At 41.1% G+C, this 20,787-nt stretch overlaps 2 protein-coding genes across 3 annotated transcripts; both read left to right on the forward strand.

Moving 5' to 3' along the window:
• The first annotated feature begins 1,319 nt into the window (after nt 1-1,319).
• On the forward strand, nt 1,320-7,296 carry ccdc28a (coiled-coil domain containing 28A). 2 transcript variants are annotated; one of them, XM_030774035.1, is made up of 6 exons: nt 1,320-1,382; nt 3,849-4,027; nt 4,387-4,550; nt 5,505-5,659; nt 6,344-6,366; nt 6,539-7,296. In XM_030774035.1, the coding sequence occupies exons 1-6, from the start codon at nt 1,368-1,370 to the stop codon at nt 6,591-6,593; spliced, it is 591 nt and encodes a 196-aa protein (XP_030629895.1). In that variant the 5' UTR covers nt 1,320-1,367; the 3' UTR covers nt 6,594-7,296. The 2 variants fall into 2 exon arrangements, with proteins under 2 accessions (XP_030629895.1, XP_030629903.1); XM_030774043.1 differs by lacking the exon at nt 1,320-1,382 and adding an exon at nt 3,285-3,395.
• Nucleotides 7,297-7,751: 455 nt separating this feature from the next.
• On the forward strand, nt 7,752-19,562 carry ect2l (epithelial cell transforming 2 like). Its single transcript, XM_030786647.1, has 21 exons — nt 7,752-7,934; nt 8,034-8,146; nt 8,368-8,530; nt 8,811-9,066; nt 9,791-9,918; nt 10,094-10,218; nt 10,607-10,697; nt 10,788-10,956; nt 11,086-11,214; nt 11,437-11,529; nt 11,909-12,085; nt 12,369-12,472; nt 12,592-12,726; nt 13,012-13,217; nt 13,668-13,829; nt 14,297-14,365; nt 14,839-14,995; nt 16,602-16,667; nt 17,373-17,461; nt 17,670-17,842; nt 19,432-19,562. Exons 1-21 carry the CDS (start codon nt 7,752-7,754, stop codon nt 19,560-19,562), a joined length of 2,919 nt encoding a protein of 972 aa, XP_030642507.1.
• Nucleotides 19,563-20,787: the final 1,225 nt, after the last annotated feature.

Genomic DNA, 20,787 nt, shown 5'->3' on the forward strand with positions numbered 1-20,787 from the left:
AGAACCATGTTTCTTCTACATTTCACAGCTTGAGTACCCCCCGAGGGAGAAGAGCCATCACAATTCTTCCTTCTTGTATTGTGATGTCACGAAAGCTGAAACGAATACAGCCTGTAATATGGATTATCTTATTTCTTTCAAAAATAGTCTTTGTTCATGGTAAAAACATAAAAATGGCTTGAGGCCAAAATAAAGCTAAAAAGATGTGTACAAGTTCATTTCTTTCAAAAAAAAAAAAATGTTTAGAGAGCTCTTTCCACCACCCACTTAAGACTGGTGCAGTCTGTAAGAAGTTTTCCAGCACTTACAAACAGAACGTCTATTTCTAATCCTCCGAGTTGATGCACATCTTCAAAAGTTCCCACAAACATCAATTCCCTTAATGCTCCTAAATCAACAGAACATGAAAGAGCATGAAACTCTGCAAAAACTTCATCAAACTGTGGTGCCAATGAGAAATTTGTTTGGGGAACTGACTAGTTCTGACACCACTGTAAAAGAAGATGACTACACACAATAAAATGACTTTTGTTTATGGGATGTGGAGTGACATCACTTAGATCAGATGTATATATTGTATTTCCAAAATCCAAGTATCTGGAATACCAGCATCATATTTCCTTTGCAGACAAAGGCAGTTCAGAGATCTGATTGGTGGGACAGCAGGCCTGTCAGTATTGCATTGCCTGCTGTGTTATAAGACATCCAGTGATCTCATAAAATGCATTTATTTATGTGTAATAGCAAAACATCTAACAATTTACCACCAGTATTTTATCCATTGACTACTAAGTGTTGTTTAGGTCAATGATGACATGTTAAACAGAATGCATGATAGTATGAAATCACACACACACACACACAAAAGCTTGCCAAAGAACATCTCTGCCAGGGTGACCTGCATTTCCAACCTTCTGCTTTTGGCCTGATGTGGGACTCCACTCAGGCTCAAAGCAGAGGACGTGGAATGTGAACAGGAAGAAAAGCAGAGAGGATACAGTCGAGTATGAACCTCAGGCAGACAGTGTCGCTTACATTATCTATACACTGACATCATCTCCGTGTGTGAGTGAACCCTGAACAGGAGGAAGTGAAGAAGCTGGAGGAAAACAATACTTTTGTATGGTAAACAGTGCTTTCTGACTAAAGTGTCCTCCTGGTGGGTGGAAACTGTGGATATTTGTGAGATAAGGTCCTTACAGTAAAACCAAACACAGAAGAAGTCTGAGGTAACAACACCCGGTGTAGAAATTACAGAGAGTAATATACATTTTTCAAAGATCAGACTGCTTGCAGTTATTGTAAGCAGTTCAACGTCGTGTTATTAATTATGCCAAGACACCACCTGAAACGACGCTTCGGCCACGATGGACTATAACACTGTAAGCCATAACTTACTTAATAAACTTGCCGTTTGTATTCAACAGATGAAACTTTGTTATATATGAGTTCAAGATAACTGGCTTCGGTCCTGGCAATCTCTTACACTTTCACCTTCTCGAATTAGGTCAATTCACACGGACACTCAACACCGATAATAATCTTTTAGTTCACGGTGGTATTTAGCCAGTCCACTTATTCCACAAAATGTAGCATCATTTGCTGTCCTTCCTATGGTTAGCCTATTATACGAAATGGGGACTTACGGATTTGGACTGTCGTGGGATCGAGTTTGCGGGCAGCATTTTGCAAAGTATCCAATCGATGCTGTAATCTCGTGGCCCTCTGAATCACGGCGGCAGCTTCAGTCTCTATCTCCAAGAAGATACTAGATGCATGCCGTGACAAGTCGGATAACTGATGAAAAATGTTGATCAAAGTTTTAAAACTAACGTCATCCAAAGACGAAAATAAATAAGCGGTTGAAACTCTGTACTTTTGCACTCCGAGGTTAACGTATCCACTTAACTTTAAATCCTCCTTGGTCAACCTGCACAGGCGCTGGGGGACGACTGTCCGTTTGTGGAAAGGCATTTTCAGGTAAACCAGACAGAATTCACAAAAATAAGTATTTCAAGAAGTCTGAGATGGTCTGAAAAGAGTGAGTCCACTTTTTACGTGATCTGGTTAGATTCAGGACATACACTGAGGTCCCGCCATACAATTCAAAGGATGCAATTTCGGGTAATCCTGTCCTGCCCCCTTCCATTGACAATGGATGTAGGCTAGAACCAAAACTCCCCTCACTTCGACACAAGGGACGAGCAAAACCAAAATCTGGAGTTCACACTCAAAAACTGGAGGACCTGGAGTGTACAGCCAAGTACAACCCCAGTTTTTGCGAACTCCTCCAGTTCATGTCAGGTTGAAATGTTTAAAATATGTACTAGACTGAATTTATTGGCGATTCATATTACTGCAAGTTTGATATACATTTCGGCGATTTAAAAAGAGTTGTCAGTGTAGTGAAGTATACTTGTAGATGGTGAACATGATTTTCTTTTTCATTTACGCATAAAATGCAACTGTAAAATACAGGAATCTGTGAATAAGTACTGGACAAAGCAGTTATCCACAGACACTCATGCAGGTAGAAAGGGGGGCACTTTTTACGTAATCTAGAGCACTCTTGCGCCCTCGTGTGGCAGGTTACACAACACATTTAGCAAGGCGAGGAAAAGCCTTACAAATGAGGTATGACACTAAAACTTCTTCTAAGTCTTAAATATTCTGTGTGAGATCAAGAAAATGGAAGTTTAATGAAGATTATGTGCCGTTCGTGTTAAGCGTAAAGGCGTGCTGAAAGAGACGCTGGTCTCAACTACACTGAGTTAAAGGGCTCAACATTGTTCTTTTTTTTAAACTACCGCAGAAAAACACAAGAAAACAGCTTTACGCAGTAAAACGGAAAGTACCACTGATGTTAATTAACGTTAGCAGGAGTTTCTGCCGTCATAAATGGATAACATCTGTAGCACCTGAATTGCCGCTCAAATATGCTGAATGCAGTGTTTCTCAGCCAAAATCAGAAAACTGATCCCGTTCTCAACATCAACCTTTTTTCTTTCCGCTATCAGTAGGAATTGATGAGCACACATTTAAATCAGTTAAATACTTAGTTTTGGGGGAACACGGAACATAGGTCCTGCTGTCAGGACGACTTGCTCATAACTGGTACCAGTGGGTAAAAGTTCCTGTGCTCACAGAGCATACACATTACTAACACATTTTTAGGCAGCTTTCCAGGATGAGATTCTAACATTCTTGTAGCCTATTGGGCGGCTTAGGTCGCTCGGTGAACGTCAACGTCCTACGTAACAACTCAGGAAATGCAATGTGTAAACTTTTAGGTCTGCAGCACCGTAACTTTGGAAAAGTTAGATTGCTATTTAGTTTAACAATGCTGCCAGAAAGTGATCCATCTGTCCTGTAAAAGACGACGTCATAACTGCTCTGTAAGTTATATACTTTTGGTATTAAATTGTAGTCTAACATAGCAGTAAGCCGACTAAAGTGCATACAGGTCGAGCGAGCACACAGGTCTAGCATTTGAGCTAGCTTTGTTATTAAACTGAGCTACTTCCTTTTTTTTTTTTTAATAGTGAACTATCACCATCATTATCTAAAAATCTGTAATAATTTGACAGTCATATGAGTTTACATACAAAATGTTTTCAGGATCTTAGTTATCGTGGTAAACAAGGGTTTGCTGCCTGTTTAGCTAGCATGGCATAAGTAAAACTGCGGCTACACTTGACGGGGATTATTCCAGATAAGGATTATCGACCTATCAACACAAGATTATAAACTGTTCACACGACTAATATTAGCAGTTTTACAATGTGTGATTGGACGCTACGGGCGAAGCTAGATATATTTTTCTTTGTTTACAATACTGTCGTTTTAAGATTCGGATGCGGGAAATAATCGACATGGAGGAGAGAAAGATGAAACGTAAAAGCCCAAGGCCGTCCACCAACCAGCCGGCACCTCCGGTCGCGGCCCGCAAAAATGCCAGCTCCACCAGCAGGAACTTCAGCTTCAACGGAATGGGCACTCACTCCAGTCAAAAGGCAAAGTATCGCAGGTAGAAAAGATATACCGCCAAGTCTGTCATTGCTTTGTGATGTGCTTTTTCGGGTTTTCATAAAACAACAGTTTAGCACCACAGTATAGTCATCTTGTAGTGTTTATCAAGGCCTCCGCATAACGCAATGTGATATAGGCGAAATTACACTTTGAGAATCATTCATCTTTATTTCATTTTTCAAACTAATTTGAGTCCTGTTGAGATAGCCTGCCGTTATTTGTTGGCCATGTTTTGTTTACTGTCAACCTAAAAAGTTACTTATTCACAAGTGAGGGGGTTATAATTAAAGAGCTATTTTCCACACAGTTTTAAGTAGCACTCAGTGGACTCACTCAGGCTTTTTCTGTCTCTGGTAGGGGAGTGAGAGACAAACCCAAGCAACAAGGGCAGTCCGGGAAGAGTAACCAATCTGCTCCCATCCAGCACTCCTTCCTCACTGATGTGTCTGATGTTCAGGAGATGGAGAGAGGCCTCCTCAGCCTCCTCAATGACTTCCACTCTGGCAAACTCCAAGCCTTTGGTGAGCAAGGTTTATCTGATGACTCTACCCCAACCCTCCACTAGTTACTCTTTCATTGAGACATTCATATCCACTTAAGTATTAGTTGAGTGCAGGCTCCTTGCACGTGTACACTGTGGTAATGTAATTCCATACTGCATCCAGAGAGGAACTGGTACCTGCGATTTGTAAATGCTGTTAATGCAATGTTTAACCATGTAACTGTAGCCATGTGGCTGTAACCTATAATGGTTCGCGGCATATAATACAATTTTTCATGTGTCACAGTTGTTTATGTTTGTACGTAATTTATTAATACCCATTTGGTTTTAAGAGGGACTTCAAATAAAGGTTTACCAGGTCTTTGTATCTGGTCAGCTTTAAAGTGAACATTAGCATAGTGCGTCAGAGTGCTTGTAGAAGAATATATGGTGAAATATGCAAATAACTGTAAATCCCCAGCCAGGTTGTAACGAGCTCACCAGGTAGCCGGACGCAAGTGCAGAGTTGGATGAAATTTTAATGAAAAAACAAGCGAGTACACGAATTCCAAACAAGACAGAAGACAAACGGGTTACAACACAGAATAATACTGACGGTATCCAAAACAGATTCTAGACGCTCAGAATACACATATGGTGCGTGTAGACTTCGCAAAGAAAGAGTGAAACAGAGAGCTTAATAAAGAGGGGGAAATCAGGGAAAACAAAAGTGAAAACAGGTGTAGGTGATGAAGGGACAAGCCGATGATTAGTAAACCGGCGACGCCGATCGCTGAATGGCTGGAGTCGGTGCGGGAGGAGACGAGGTCGTTACACAGGTATGTGTAGGAAAATCAAGAACTTAAAAGTTGCTTTCAGTTAAGCACATGATTTCGAAGTGAAACAATGGGGAAGAAAAAAACTTAAATCAATGTCTAAATCAGTTCTGCCACACATTCACATTTTTTTTTTGTTGTTTTTGTTGTTGATTCAGGAAACGAGTGTTCCATTGATCAGATGGAGCGTGTTCGGGAGATGCAGGAGAAACTGGCCAGGTTGCACTTTGACCTCAACGGAGAGGTGGATGAGATGCCAGAGGACCAGAAAAAAGTTGCCTCTGACACTAATATGGACAAATTACTACTGAATGTAAGTTTCATGAAATTATTAATGACAACAACAAAAAAAAAAACAACACATTTTTTTTATTCAAGCTATGTCTGTATGATGGTGTAAAAAATGTAATTGCAAGTTCTCTCGTTTTGTAATTGTAATTATTAGTGCCAACTGACAGCGGTTCTGTGTTTCATTCATAATTTGATATCTGCACATACTGTTTCATCAATATCAAAAGAAAAACATTTTCAGTCTTTTAGTCTTGCTTCTGTTTTTTCAGCACTCAGTAGTCATTAGATACTTCAGTAATATATTCAGTACTCATTGTTCAGTATTCAGTATTCCTAGATATGAGAAGTGCTCATTCTCAACTGTCTCAGTGTTTTATTTAAACCATCAGTGTATTTGAAAAGGTTCACTACTGGTTCACTAACATTGCACTTGAAGGAAAGTCTATAAACTGGCACAGTGCATGTCTACCGCAGATGAATGAAAGGAGTGAAAAATTCTGGCCTCTCACCATTAATTAATTTTCACAATTAGTTAATTGTGCAAGCCAGTGTCCAAACTGCAGTTAACATACATTATACTGCCCTAGTTCAATCTTGAGCAATTTTTTATATCTTTGACACGCATTGAAACCCTCCCAAAAAACCAAACAACATAATTGTGTCATGCTTAACGATTTTAATACTTATTTGCACATTTTTTTTCCAGCTGGAAGAGTTGAGTTCGTCAATGTATCCTTTGATGATTGTGTGAAAAGCACCTGACAAGTGGGACACTAGATTCATCATGATATGATTATAAATTCACCCCTATGCTTGATACTGTACTGCTTTATACATTTACATTGATTTATATGTTCATATACTTTTTTGCAAGATTGCCCTTAACTTTTACTCTCCCAAGACAAAAGCTGAATCTTGCCGATAGTCAAGACATCCCCAGAACAGCCAGCGTCTAATCTGGAGATTAAACAGTATTGGGGTTTTAACCATATAGAACACTGTGGAATGATAATCCTGTGGAATGTGTTGACTACGGATTGTATGCACTTTAATATTAATGACCATATCAAAGAACCAGAACTCTGTAGTCATAATCATAAACGTAGACTCGATGTTGTGTCTTGTCTGTCAGAAACTTGTGGTGTGTGGTTATTCAGTGGTATGTGCCTGTGCCCTGAGATATGTCCAGTTGCAATAAGAGTTTTTATTAGAGTAATCCAGTATTTATAAATCTTTAACTATGCCTTGAGGTTGCACACTGATGCAGCCATGTAAAGGACAACCCCCTCAGCAGGTTTTGTCCCTCAACAAACCGCTAATGTTTCACTAGTGTCTGTAATTGGTGTTATAAAGGGTAAGGTAACAGACGACTGTTGAAAACACTGTTAAGAAATTTAAGACTGCAAACTTACCTTGCCTTATTCTTGTGTTGTTATGGAAGATATGCAGTTTGGTGTTACATCTGAGGCTTCTTCGATTGTAATTCTTTTGTATTATATTTCTTCTCAGATTTGCTTTATCTTATTTTGCAGAATTGCGTAATCTTTAATTTGATCAGAACTGGTTTGTAAAACTGGGGCGTGCGTGTGTGAGGTTTTGGGTGTTTTTTTTTGTTTTGTTTTGTTTTTTTGGATCAATAAAAGTCTGTTCGACTGAGTACACCGTCTGTCACTGCTGTCTTGTGTTCAAATCTAGTGAGTAATAATACAAAAAAAGGGGTATTTTGCTTACATCGTCTGAGGAGTGGTTTCAGTTTTGTAAATACAGACGTCGTCCTCTGAGCATGTAGAGGAATTTAGTATGGGCTCTTTGTTTCTACGTCTCCAAGGAAACGTGTCTGAAGTGGGTGTGCGAAGAAGTTCTGCAGACAGAATCCCTCGACTCTTAAGAAAAAAAATGACATTAACTTTAATTTAATGCCAAGTGTATTTAGTTTTGTGCATGCATCTCCCACAAAGGTTTATGTAAAGAATCAAATCAGGTCGATTAGCCCAATATATTAGTTTCTGCTAGTTGTTTGTTTTAGTTTTTTGTAAGACGAAGAGATACTCGTAAGCAATACCAGACATAGAATTCAGAGCTGGGATATCCACAACTCCAAATATTCGTCTAAAATGACATCAGAGGAACTGACTGTAATTACACCAAGGGGCCATTTGAGTCTACACAGTGTAAAACGATGGCAACTCAATGGGACAGACTATCAGCCTGCGGAAGTGGACGGGAACTGGACCAGTGTTACGGACACCAGGTTTAGCGCGTGGACACCTACGTCCAACAAACGTCTCAATCAACAGGTCAGACGACCAAGCCGGTTTTACCGGTTCACTATTGTTGGAATTTTTAGTGTTGCCTCTCGTGAAATCTCAATTGTAATTACGGATTGTTTTAACCAGCTTTTTCAGGAAAGAACCACCCTCATATTCCACTGGTTTGACCTGTGGACAGACCACCAAAGGAAACAGTTCATTCAAATCCTCTTGACACGATGCTCAAAATCACAGCTCCGGTAATTACACGTCTGGAATGCACACCAGATCGTTTGCAACCGACCTGAGGTTCGATCGTTGTACGATGACGCTAAGCGTGCAATGGAATTAGCCAACATTAAGCTATTTTAACAGTGTCAGAGAACACGATTCCCTTCGGTGAAATGTTGATGGCTTTTCATTCACTCCTTCATTCATTCACTCCCTCACTCACTCACTCATTCATTCTCCCCGAACGCAGATTTACCAGGGACTGGCTGCTGGAAACAGTACCCGTCACGCGTGTGGACTTTACGGCTGTGCTTCCCCGTTTCCTCTCTCTGTACATTCTCTCTTTCCTGAACCCTCTGCAACTCTGCACTGCTGCACAGGTCAGCTGGCACTGGAAGTTTCTGGCAGAGCAGGTGAGTGCACTGTTAAGTCTGATGCTGCATTTTATGCCCCTGTAGTTGAATACAGCAGAGAATATGGATAGCATCTGCAAAAACAAACAAACAAAAACCCTGACTGTAGGTCCTGGTATTTCAGGAAATGCATTTTCAAATATGACTCTTACAGTTAGACTCAGAGTGATAAAGATAAGGTAAAGGAGTAAATTATTTAGCTCAGCTGTTCATAAATGTGTCGAACACCTCAGGTGTTGAGCGCACCCCTTGATCCCACCGACCTGTCTTCAATCTCCAGGACTGCCTGTGGTCACCAAAGTGCGTGAAGCGAGGCTGGTTCCTTCCCTACAGCCCGTCGGACAGTGAGTACGGTGCCTGGAAAAGACACTACGTGGCCTGCGTCTCCAAACTAGATTACCTGACCCCACGGGAAGCCTCAGATATCTACGGGACTCTGAATGAAACGGTGACAGACGTAGAGGAGGAAGAGGAGGAGAGACGGAGGGAGCACACGATAAGACGAACCATCAGGGAAAAACTGGTGGAACACAAGAGTAAGAACTATGGAAAAGTTCCTCCGGGTGCGAAAGCGCCTAGTGTTAAGCCCTGTGTCTGAGACCACATACAGGAGCTATGGGCAGACAGTGAATCTCAAACATGTCAAAACGTATCTGTGGTTTAATACGAGAGGGACAGACAGAAGCCGTTTTCACATATGCACCACAGACTGTGTCTTTTCACACATGTAGCACACGACAGGAGACTGCCTTTTCCTCTGTCGATAAGATGTCTGAATGAACGGGCTTCACTGAGAGTGCTTTTTTGGTTGGGGACCTGCTTAACCAAGGCCGATGAAACTGGTTCTAAAAATATTCGTCTTTGAAAAGTCTGAATCGGATCGCTACATTTATTGTCAGCATAAGGTGTATAACTTCAATTATAAGTGCTCTGTTAGATGTGTCAGCTCTTTTTTGAGATAAAAGAAGTGTTTTTCACATTAATTAGAGAGTGATATAATGACTATAATGAGTGATAATTAATTAATGTCAAATGAAGGTTGAGCCTTTTACCCTTTAATACTGATGTTACATCCTTTCCAAGTAATAATTTAATCTGAAATAGCCGGATGCAGAGGTTATTTTTCTAAATGACACATCATACCCGTGTTGCAGATAACTGAAGTCATAGTGGGCTCTGGGCTCTCAGACTTGATTTTGCGATTTATTGTTCTGTTCTGTTCTGTTCTGTTCTGTTCTGTTCTGTTGGATCTCTGTGCAGGGGCTGCAGTTAAGTCCAGACGAGCTTGGTTAAGTAATAGCTGGTCGGCTGGAACTTTGTCCAGTGCCGTCAGTAAACAGAACCAGATGTCTGGCATGAGCCTTACCTCTGCCATGGTCCATTTAGGGGTGAGAATTGATCACGGGTTGATTGGTTACGTGATGGTGCTGACTGATCTAACAATAACAATTTGGATGACTACTTGTATGCTTGAATTGATTTAGATAAGGAGTGGTCATTTAAACAGAAAAACAGAATTATTGTGATGTGTGTGTGTGTGTGTTTGCTTGTTTGTGTTACCAGGATAGGTGTCGGTCACAGTTTGCGCTCTCTTTAAATCAAGAGAAGGACAGAGTGCTCAGCTCCTCACAGAATTCGACCTTGGGAAGGTCATGGGTCAGCAGCCTGAAGAAATCACTAACATTAGGGTGAGAAAAAGCTGATTCATGTTCATTTTCCATCTGCACTGCATAGGTTAACAGGGCTCAACTTTGGGGATAAACACACTTAAAGTCACCCCTGTTTTTAACGAAAGCTGGTGAGTGGAGGAGACATAACAAGAGAAACTGAGAAACCTTCAACTTTATGCAAATGATCATTGATTCAGTCAGCCAACCAACTCAACCAGTTTGATGGAGAAAGACATGCAGAACAACTATGCCTAGCCAGTCACTGGCAAGCTGCTCTCAGACTCTAGTAACAAAGGCGCCAATGGGAAGCTGACTTAAATAAAGGTCTAGGACACCAAATGTCTTAACATCCAAGGACCAGGAAGCAGTAACAATCATTCGCTCCCATTTTGTTTTCCCTTAACAGACCACATGTGAAACAGCCGAGCTCCTCCTCCCCCTTATATACACCCCCTCTCCTCTTGCTCCTGTTATCCTCCAGAATTCCAGCACGCGAGGTAAAAACCTTCAGAATTAGACTGAACTGTAGAGTGACCTAAAAGAACCCCCCTCAAACGCAGTGTGTTTTCACCACGCCTGGTCTCTAGCTCGTGCTCGGCGGGACTCGAGCGACCGCGCTACCGTTGCTGTACGACTACGACGGGACGACCCTGGAGGCCCTGCTCTCGCTGGCAGAGACGGCACTACAGGGTCGGATGGCAGCGAGGCTTGGCATACTGGCACTGGGTGGCACAGACCACATAGATCTATTAGAGGGTATGTCTTTATGGGGGTTTATGTTTTGTTTTGTTTTGTTTGGTTTTTTTTTTTTAAATCATGGGATTATAAAGGGGTCGGCTGTTTCGAGAAGGGGGATTTTTTTTAAGACACATTCCCTGTCCACAGGAGTCAGAGTAACAGAGCAAACCGTCCTGAAACCACGTGTACGAGAATTCTTTGAAAGACTGTGTGGCTGGGTTGTGTCCGACACGGACGGTGGTCGTTTAGACGTTTTTGTGCCTTTGGCAGCATCGAGTAAGTCCAACATTTTTGTTGTTGTTGTTGTTTGTTCATTTGTTTTTTGAAAAATGAGTTCTACAGCTTTTGACAGTTAGTGTTCCAGCTCTCCATTTTCATGCTGCCAGAAAAATTCATATGGATCAAATCAGATTTATAAGTAAATATTATACACACAAAAAACCCCAGACAAAATGCATTGTATTTTGCCATCAGCATTCACAGTGTATCTGATATTAGATGCAGGTATGCAGCTGCTGGGAACCCTGTCTTCTCTCACTGGGCTGTCTGTCAGTGCCCCTACAGGAATAAGTACAGGATCCTACCAACACAGTGAGTGCTGAGTCCAGCAGTGCATTGACTCACCAGACAACACATGTGTAACACATTACCTCTTTAAAGAAACATTCACATTCATCAAAATACACTGCATTAAAAAAAAAAAACAACTGCTAAAATGCTTCAGTAATACATCAGAAATTAAATATGAAGCATATGGGTTGTAGAGTGTCCTGCCATTAACTTGTTTGTGTGTGTGTGTGTGTGTGTATGTGTGTGTGTCACACACCACAATAATTCTGTTTTTTCTGGGGGGTGGGGGTAGGGTATCAGATCTGAAGTAGGTTGTGCATTGTAGAGGTTGTGGCGGAGTTTGAATCCAGCCAATGCTGCTTAATCCATGCTCCTGTTCCATTTGTGTGTCCTTACGCAGTCCTGAGTGACTGGTTGGGGCCAGGTGCGTTCCCACCGCTGGCCTACCTTAGTGAGGAGGTTTTACTGAGCTGGTGTAAGCAGGCTGAGTGGATAGAGGAGGCCCTGTGTGTCTTGAGGGAGCAGCTGGAACCTCAGCTGCACCTCCTCAACAAAGAGACCAGGGGCCGCACACTGGGTGAGCCACAAACAGAGTTTGCTTGGTTTGGCCACAAAAATGGACACTGTAAGCATTCCAAAAAGGGACTAGTTTTCTACAGAAATAATAGAACGGAGACTAGATGTCAGAGCTTTTTACATACATATTTACTGATGCAGTATTTTGTTATTTTTCCCAAACAGTCGCTTTTTGTCTGTTGTTTCCAGTCTTTCTCATTTGAAATGAATTTTGTGTGTGATGAGGTTGTATTTGACGAAACATTTGTGCAATTGTAGTCGCTGGGTATTTTTTATTCTCTTAGGTTTTTTCCTTTGGGACAACATTAAATTGCTTGGCGTCAACATCAGGTCAGAGGTGACCCAAATTCTCATCGAGGGGCTTGTGACACTGTCTGAGGAGATGCACGTGAGCAGAATTCCATTTTTTTTTTTTTTTTAAACATGTATTCAGTACATCCACATCTTGGTATGTTTACCTGAATCTGCTGGATCACTGGATATTGATTCAGTTTATTGTTGCTGTAGGAGAACGCCTTGGAGTTCCTCACAGACTTCCTGAGGAGGAAATGTGAGGAGGACGGAGGGAAACGTTTGGACACTGTGTTTATAACAGAATCTGGAACTAAAAGAGTCCTGAGCCCTATTCCTGAGTCCCCGCAGGTCACTTTGTGTGTGTGTGTGTGTGTGTGTGCGTCTTGGCTTTGTACAGATATCGCATCAAAAGAATGTAAGGATAACATTTTTAACCACCTTGTTGTTGTTAAGTGCTTGCATTTGTGTTTTAGGTCACAGTCATAGTTTTAAATATCTCGTTATCCTAGCTGTGTATTATTGCAAGTGCATGTCTGTCTGCCTGTGAACCAGTTTTATGTAATAAATGTAACAAAATGTGTCTAAACGTAATAAAATACTCAAGTGTCTTTTTTTCCCCCGCTATTCCCACAGGGTATGTTGAGTGACGCTGACAGACGGACGGCGGTTGGCAGAGAGCTGTTGAATAGCGAGATGTCGTATGTGCGTTTGCTCCGGGCTCTGTCCGGTGTGTATTACACACCTCTCCGCGCTTCTCTGGACTCCAACCGGGCCATTCTCAGCTCCGCAAACCTTCTCGTAGTCTTCTCCTCCGTACTGGACATCCTGGAGATCAACCGGTGAGAACACGCCTCTTTACGTTAGTGACAGAGGGCAGAGGCCAATCACAGAGCAGAGAGGAGAAGTCAGTTACTTTAGGTCAGAGTTTCATATTGTTATGACTACATTTTATAACAGCATATTAACAAGGGAAATGATTTTGGGGCCTTGTTAAGTATGAGTTGTAATAGGTTTGATATTTGGGATTTTTTTGGGGTTTTTTTTTTGTTCAGAGTGCCATGTTTGATTCATAACAGGGTTGATGGCCTTTAAAGAGGATAATATTTGATTGTTTGCCACTGCAGGATATTTGTATTATTGTTTATAGTGAGGATAATGAGGATATTTTTTTTGTTTTGCTCTGTTTTGTTTTTTTATTTTTTATTGCTTTTAGTTCAGCTTTTTTGTGTCCTGTCATGAGGATTCTTGTTTTGTTCCCTTTAGTAAGAGTTATGATGTTCGTTTTGCAGGCTTTTCCTTCAGGAACTGGCTGAGAGGTTGGAAGACTGGGGTCCATTGCAGTGTTTAGGTGACGTGTGTGTGAAATTCTGCACCAACCTTAGAGCCTACACCAATTTTTTCAACAACTACCCTACGATCCTCAAAACCATCGACAAGGTAAAGGACCGCAAGTCCAAAAATGACACTGACAAAAAGAGAAATGTATCAACAGGTGAACAGCGCCCTCTAATGGTATTCAGAAGTACTCCAAAATCTTTATAATCTGTACACCAAGCAACAGTGCACAGCTTACTCAAATATAGTTAAGATATGAATCCACACACAAGACATGAGAACAGGAGGGACACCTCTGAGTGGTCATTTGGAGCAGTAATAATGAAGTTTTAAGGGAAACAGCTGACTGACCAAAGGGTTATGAGTTTAAACTCTAGACACAATGCCTCACAGTGTGTTCCTTAGTAATTCTCTCAACGCTAAGGTCACTCCAGAAACATGTGACCTCTGACATACATAAGTTAAAACTGTAATGTGTTCTTTTAAAAAAGTGACAGTTAAGTGAATAAAGGTGTTTGGAGGAGGCTGCAATAAGAGTTTGTGTTTGTTTGGTGTTTTTCCATGGCAATGCACTGCAGTGCAGAGGGCTGATTCCCGCTTTCCGGACCTTTCTAAAGAGACATGACAGAACTCTGGCAACCAGAATGCTGAGGTAGGCGTTTAAACAGTTAGAATACACAGGCCTGTCACCATTGGCAGGAAAAAAAAAGGATTTTTTTGGCCTTTATTTAAAAAACAAATCAAATGGTGACAGTGTCAGGCAAACTTTGGTCAAGTGTGCATTTAAAGTGTTTAGTTGTTTGGCCTGGTGTGTAATTCTGTTATTTCTATTAAAACCAAATGAGACTTTCTTGCTCTGAGGAAACCTGGCTTTAAAGTCACTGTACTAGAAGAATCTGCATCCAAATGTTGTCACACAGAATGCAGTCCATTCAGATCTATATTAAGAGAGCCAAAACCAGGTTTCCAGATAATGAGGACACAAGTAAAGTGAACAGTCAACTGAACTGGGTCGGTACCGATCATGTGGCTGCTTTGAATACCTGTATGGCCCAGACCTGGAACCTTTCAGACAGACCCAGAGTGGTACTGATGGCGGGCCTGTTTACTTTGACTGTGTCCCAGCCTTCAGGAGCTGTTGCTGGTCCCCTCCTCCAGAATAGAGGAGTATGTGACCCTGCTCCAGGCTCTGTCCCTCCACACCCCACCAGAGCACCCCGACCACGCCCACATAACCTCCGCCCTCCACACACTGCTCAGCTACAGGAGCTACATCCGCAAGGTACAGCTACACCCACCTCATCCACCTCACCTACAGAACTTTTTGAAAATCAGCTCATGTGTACAATACATTATATGCTTTTTATATATTGTCACAGTAGAGCCTCATGTCTCATGTCTCATGTCACAATTACATGTATATATCCAAGCTGTCCAAGATAGACATGACTTAATTAATAACCAGTGTGTGAGAGGGTGTTGTGTATACATTTCAAGCATTGCTCTTGGCAAATTTTGTGAAGTGCTAAATTTCTGTTGTTGAAACTGATACAAAATAAAAATATATGCCACACATATAGTCAGCATACATTAGACAACAGATATATTACATACTGACAGAAAAACAGTATTTCCTGTCTCTCTCTCTCTCTCTCTCTCTTTCTCTCTCTTTCTCTCTCTTTCTCTGTGTCTGTCTTCATACCATGCCAACACACATGAACTTATTCAGTCTCAAAACTGCTTTTGATTGAGACCTGGAGATAAGGTGGAGATAAGGGGAGAAAAAATACATTCACAACTGAAAGTTTAAAGAGGCATTGTGCACAGGTGTTAGTGAAATCAGATCTTATGCTGATAAGGCTATGAAAACAGGACACGCTCTTCCCCTGGGTAGGATGTGAACACACACCGCTGTGAATGATATATACACAAATGAATTAAACACATATCATTACTTGGGTTTTGGAAGCACGGCTGATCACACTATATTGTTAAATTGCCTGGAAAACCACCTTGGCATTTGTGGCCTGGCGCTCACTTGGTTTAAATCTTATCTCTGTGAGAGAAAGCAGTGTGTCCACTATAATAACGTGACCTCTGAATACCATGAGCTTAACTATGGTGTTCCTCAGGGATCAGTCCTTGGCCCTCTTCTATTCTCTATTTACATGCTCCCTTTGGGTGACATTATTAGTAGTTACAACATTAACTTCCATTGTTATGCTGACGATACTCAGATTTTCTTGCCTATCCAGCGCAATGGCCGCTCTGAATTGGCTAACCTTGAGGCATGTCTTTGTGCTATTAAGGTTTGGATGTCTTCAAATTTCCTGATGCTTAACGCAGGCAAGACTGAAATGCTGGTCATTGGTCCCCCTATGCATAAGCATCTTTTTAGTGATAATACCCTAATAGTACCCTTTTGACAACTGCATCATCTCTCAAAACTCTTCAGCTAAAAACCTTGGTGTGATTTTTGACTCTAGTCTCTTGCTAGTGACTTATATCAAGAACACAACCAAAACTGCCTTTTATCACCTCAGTAACATTGCTAAAATTAGGCCCTTTCTGTGTATGGCTGATACAGAAACCACTGTTCACACATTCGTCACATCTCGCCTTGATTACCGCAGTGTTCTGTACTCTGGCCTGCCTGCCTCTAATCAGACCAGAGACTTATCTATTTTCTCAAACTTATGCATAATATAATTTGGATTTGACTTTGTTATAGACATGTAAAGCCATTTGAGACTATAAATAGTGATATTGGGCTCTAAATAAATGTATTATTATTATGTTGTTGTTGTTGTACTCTTTTTTTATTTCATTGTCTCCAAGTGTACATTTTTAGCGACATCTAAAATGTTTTCTTATTTCTTCCTTTTCAGTTAAAGAAAAGCTCAGATCATGAGATGAGAATTCTGGAGACACAGAAGAAGATCCAGAGCTGTCCAGTGAGTTCCTCTGTGGCTATTTCAACCCTGTAACTCTCGAGTAGTGTCAGGATCGAGTTATTGATTCAGAATAGCTACGTTCCACTGATGATGTGAAGTCATTATGACATCATGGTGTAGTGAGTGACACTGAGATTACTGTACATTATGATGTCATTTTCTTTATTTGTAATTCACAACTTAGAACTGGTTGCTCCTGGTGATCACCAATGGCCACTGCTTTTTGTCTTTTTGCACCCGATTCAATCAATCAGAACACATTTTCTTTCTTTGTATATTCATGTAAAACATTTCCAAAGTACCATGTATAGTCAAGAGCAAAAAAGTTAGAATTTATACTAAATTATATAATCTGCATAAGGATGCACCATGTAAAAGCATGAAAAGATTTGCTTGGATGAAGAATCAGTGAATGAGAAGATAAATAAACATTTATTGAAAACTCTTAATTATTATCACTAAATACATACTGAAACTGTAACAAGAATTTCATGATTATTTTATGTCTCTGAAATCTTCACCAATAAGGGAATTACAGCAATTCTGTATCACTTTTTGTCCTCTCTCTCTCTCTCCCCCCACCCCTCCCTCCCTCCTTCTCTCCCTCCCTCTCTCTCTCTCTCTCTCTCTCCCTCCCTCCCTCCCGCCCTCTCTCTCTCTCTCTCTCTCTCTCTCTCTCTGTCTCTCTCTCCCTCCCTCTCTCAGAATTTGCGAGAGGGGAGCAGATACCTGATCAGCACACAGGACGTTGCCTTACTGCACTGTCCAGATGAAGACATCAGTCCTTCTCTCAGGTCTTAAACCTCTCAGACAGCAGCTCACTCAGCAGTCACTCTGCACTCAATACACAAGTGCCTCTCTACACAGAAGGTCCTAGAGGTCTTATGTGTGATGAAAACCTTTAGAAGATTATTCCTAAACCATGGTCAGATCCTTCAGATGAAGGAGGTTTTGTGAATGTTCATTAAAGCCAGTGTGTGCACCGTGCCTGTGTTGTGACAGGATGTACGAGCACACGAGAGACCTGGGTCTGTTCCTGTTTAACGACGCTCTGGTGCTGAGTGAGAGGAGTGTGTGTCATCTGCCCTTCAGTCTCGCCGTAAACAGCTCACACACGTTCCTGGCCTCTGTGGCGCTGCACAGCCTTGCTGTCGATGACATCAACGACACCAAGTGTGAGCGGAACCCATTTTCAGCACATCCTTATACTTCTCTGCTTCTCTGGCTGTTTGTTTATGACGGCCAAAGCTATCTGGTCATCAGTCTATCTATCCATACACCCATCCTGCCATCCATCCATCCATCTGTCTTTCTATCTGCATACAAAACATGTGCACCAGAAAGTTTTATGAAGAAACAAAGGTAGACGTGTAGCCTGAAAAAACAGGAAATTAATTATTTCGTAAGCATACTAACAGAGCCGTGTTTCTACTCCCACCAAATTCAGTTTCCTGGACAAGACTTCCGTGACCGTTCGTTGTGAATTTACGTACGAAGACGTAAGTCAAGGTACGGTCCAGCTCGGTCAGTGAGGTCACAGGAGAGTCAAATCAGTCAGAGTTTAAGAAAAGTGAAGACTTGAAGAGTTTGGTGAGGTACAGGGTTAAGGGTAGAGACAGCAGTGCCTTACTGTGTGTATGCAGTTCAAGCACTGTCGTTGATAAATATTTGGCTGTACGTTTGTAGAGTTGAAAACTGACTTACACTTTCTCATTTGAGAAACGCACTTTTAAGTTTTATTTAAAACAACGCAACGTAGAAATGACCAAAACAACGCAGCCGCGCCCACTTGTCAGCCGTTAGATATCTGCATCACCGGTTAATCAGTGTGAGGCATGCAGTGGAGCTGGACCCAAACGCAAGACACGGTGATGGTGGTAACAAAAAAGGAGGACTTTACTTACAAAATGTAGATAAATAAACAGGTGCAAACAGGAACAAAGACCAGTAACAAAAAGGTGCAGCCAAACAGAGTGTAACTAAACACTAACAACGATAGACAAGGGACAGGTCAAACACAAGGGCTTAAATACAAAAGGAGAACTAAACTGGGGAAAACGTGATTGGTTCAAATTAACAAGGGTACAACGAGGTTAATAAATGGAATAAACAGAATCAGGTGAAAAGGGCGGAGACACACGGAACAGGGGCACAAGACATTTCAAAACAAAAGTCCAAAATGAGGTGCAGGCTGTGACAATCAGACCAAGGCTCCTTCTGTTGCTTTACCGAAGTACTATTAAGCCTCAACACTTCCATGGTAATAACTGTTTTATAACTTTATAACTTTCAGCCGCCGCAATAGACTGATAAGAATCGTATGTGATGTAGCTAAAATCACTGTCTCTCCCACCCCCAAAACTGACTTCTGTGCACTATTGCACCATAAAGCATAAAACTCAGATCTTCATCTCTTCTTCAGACAACCTGCTTCGCTGATGCTGTGGTCTTCTCTCCTTAGTTCAGAGATTTAGGACTTTAATGTGTCCAGATGTGAGCTTTAGAGAGAGCTTTCCTCTCAATACTATCTGTGCATTAAATAGCATGTAGACTGATTCCGAGCAGGGATACTGATGTTAGCTTTATCTGTTGCTCATGCCTATTGTCTAAAATCTTGTTTTTCTGCCGTGTGAGGATGTGTCGTTGTTATCTCTATGTGAACAGGGAAAAGAATTTTCTCTCTCATGATAAACTTTATCTAATCTGATCTACAAATACTTTTTTTTTTCTAAGGTTGTTTTTTTTTTTTTGCTCTGTCTTCTAGATGTGCAGAATGCCTTTATCCTGGAGGGTCCAAGTCGCAGATGGATCTGTGCCACAGACAGGAGGGAGGAGAAAGTCAGATGGCTGTCTGCCTTACAGAGGGCCATTAACAGTGCTATTGCACAGGGCTGAGGGCATATTTGGGAAACTGCATTCTCTGGGATTTTATCCATATGTGTTTAGTGATGCCACACAGAGAAGACGCGGACTTGATCCGTACTTTCAACTGAACATGTATTGATATTCACATGTAAAAAAAAAAAAAAGGAGGAAAAGACATGTGCAGTAGGGAGTAACCTGACATCTGACAGCAACAGCATAAAGACCATGGTTTGATTTTTTTTTTTTTTTTTTTTGACTGAGACTGATTTTTGCATTACTCTCATTAAAAAACATTTTCTCATTTTGAATGTGTCCCATCTCAAGTGTTTTTTTTTTTCATGAATAAAAACAACATTCCAGAGACACAGCAACCTGCACAGACAGTTTATTCAGGTACACAGTGATTTTTATCCAAATGACTTATACTGTCTATAAGACAGTAGCAGCTGTTGAGTCTTCTCCACAAGAGAAAACTCAACATGTCGACACTAAACCCCTTCATACAAGGCACATTTAAAACCATTGTTGATCATTAATCAATTAAAAAAAAAATCACCACCACCACCTAACACAGTTGCTCCTTCTAGACCGTCATCAGTCTGGAGACCAGCTGACTTAAAATAAAGGTCACTGAAGTGAACTGAGCTCATTAATATTAATAAGCTCATTAATATTAATGACTCGTTGTAATGTCGGTCCCACATTCCACTGACATGATCACAGTCTGAAAGTAAGTTTCAGGTCATTCGACACAAACTACTTGTAACATGTGCTGAAAATGTCACAGTCTGTGTCATCAGTCTTGCAGACAGTTCTCTTGCAGTGCATTCTGGCTCTTCAGTGTTCAAAAGACTTCAATCAGGGACCCAAGTCAAAAGCTGCCTGATTCTGTTGTGTTCTCTGTGTGGCGAAAACGTATTTAACTCCTTGGTCTAGTGAGACCTAATGGTTTGCACGATTCATCTAGTATGGAAGACTTCGGCAGAGATAGAAAATGTTTGTGAAATTTTGTCCAATTACAAAAAAAAAACAGTGTCGCAGCAGAAGAATCTGTGCTTGGTCTCCGTGGACCTTGTCAATCACCACTCATAACTATATTTACAGAATTAGATTACTACAATAACAGTTTCAGTTCACAAATCTGTAAATGAAAAAGGAATTAGGTTTACATACATATGTAAATTCTCTGTTCAAATTGTGCAATAGAAACCGACCAAATTGCAAGATCAGTAATAAGTTACGAAACCCTTCAAAG

The sequence above is a fragment of the Chanos chanos genome, chromosome 1, assembly GCF_902362185.1.
Source record: "Chanos chanos chromosome 1, fChaCha1.1, whole genome shotgun sequence".
Classification (NCBI taxonomy): domain Eukaryota; kingdom Metazoa; phylum Chordata; class Actinopteri; order Gonorynchiformes; family Chanidae; genus Chanos; species Chanos chanos.

Coding starts and splice junctions, on each gene's coding strand:
- ccdc28a (XM_030774035.1), top strand. Junction 4,551..5,504: donor TGGCAAACTCCAAGCCTTTG/GTGAGCAAGGTT, acceptor TTGTTGATTCAG/GAAACGAGTGTTCCATTGAT. Junction 5,660..6,343: donor TGGACAAATTACTACTGAAT/GTAAGTTTCATG, acceptor TTTTTTTTCCAG/CTGGAAGAGTTGAGTTCGTC.
- ect2l (XM_030786647.1), top strand. CDS start 7,752: ATGACATCAGAGGAACTGACTGTAATTACACCAAGGGGCCATTTGAGT. Junction 10,698..10,787: donor CCAGAATTCCAGCACGCGAG/GTAAAAACCTTC, acceptor CCTGGTCTCTAG/CTCGTGCTCGGCGGGACTCG. Junction 17,843..19,431: donor TGACATCAACGACACCAAGT/GTGAGCGGAACC, acceptor TCTGTCTTCTAG/ATGTGCAGAATGCCTTTATC.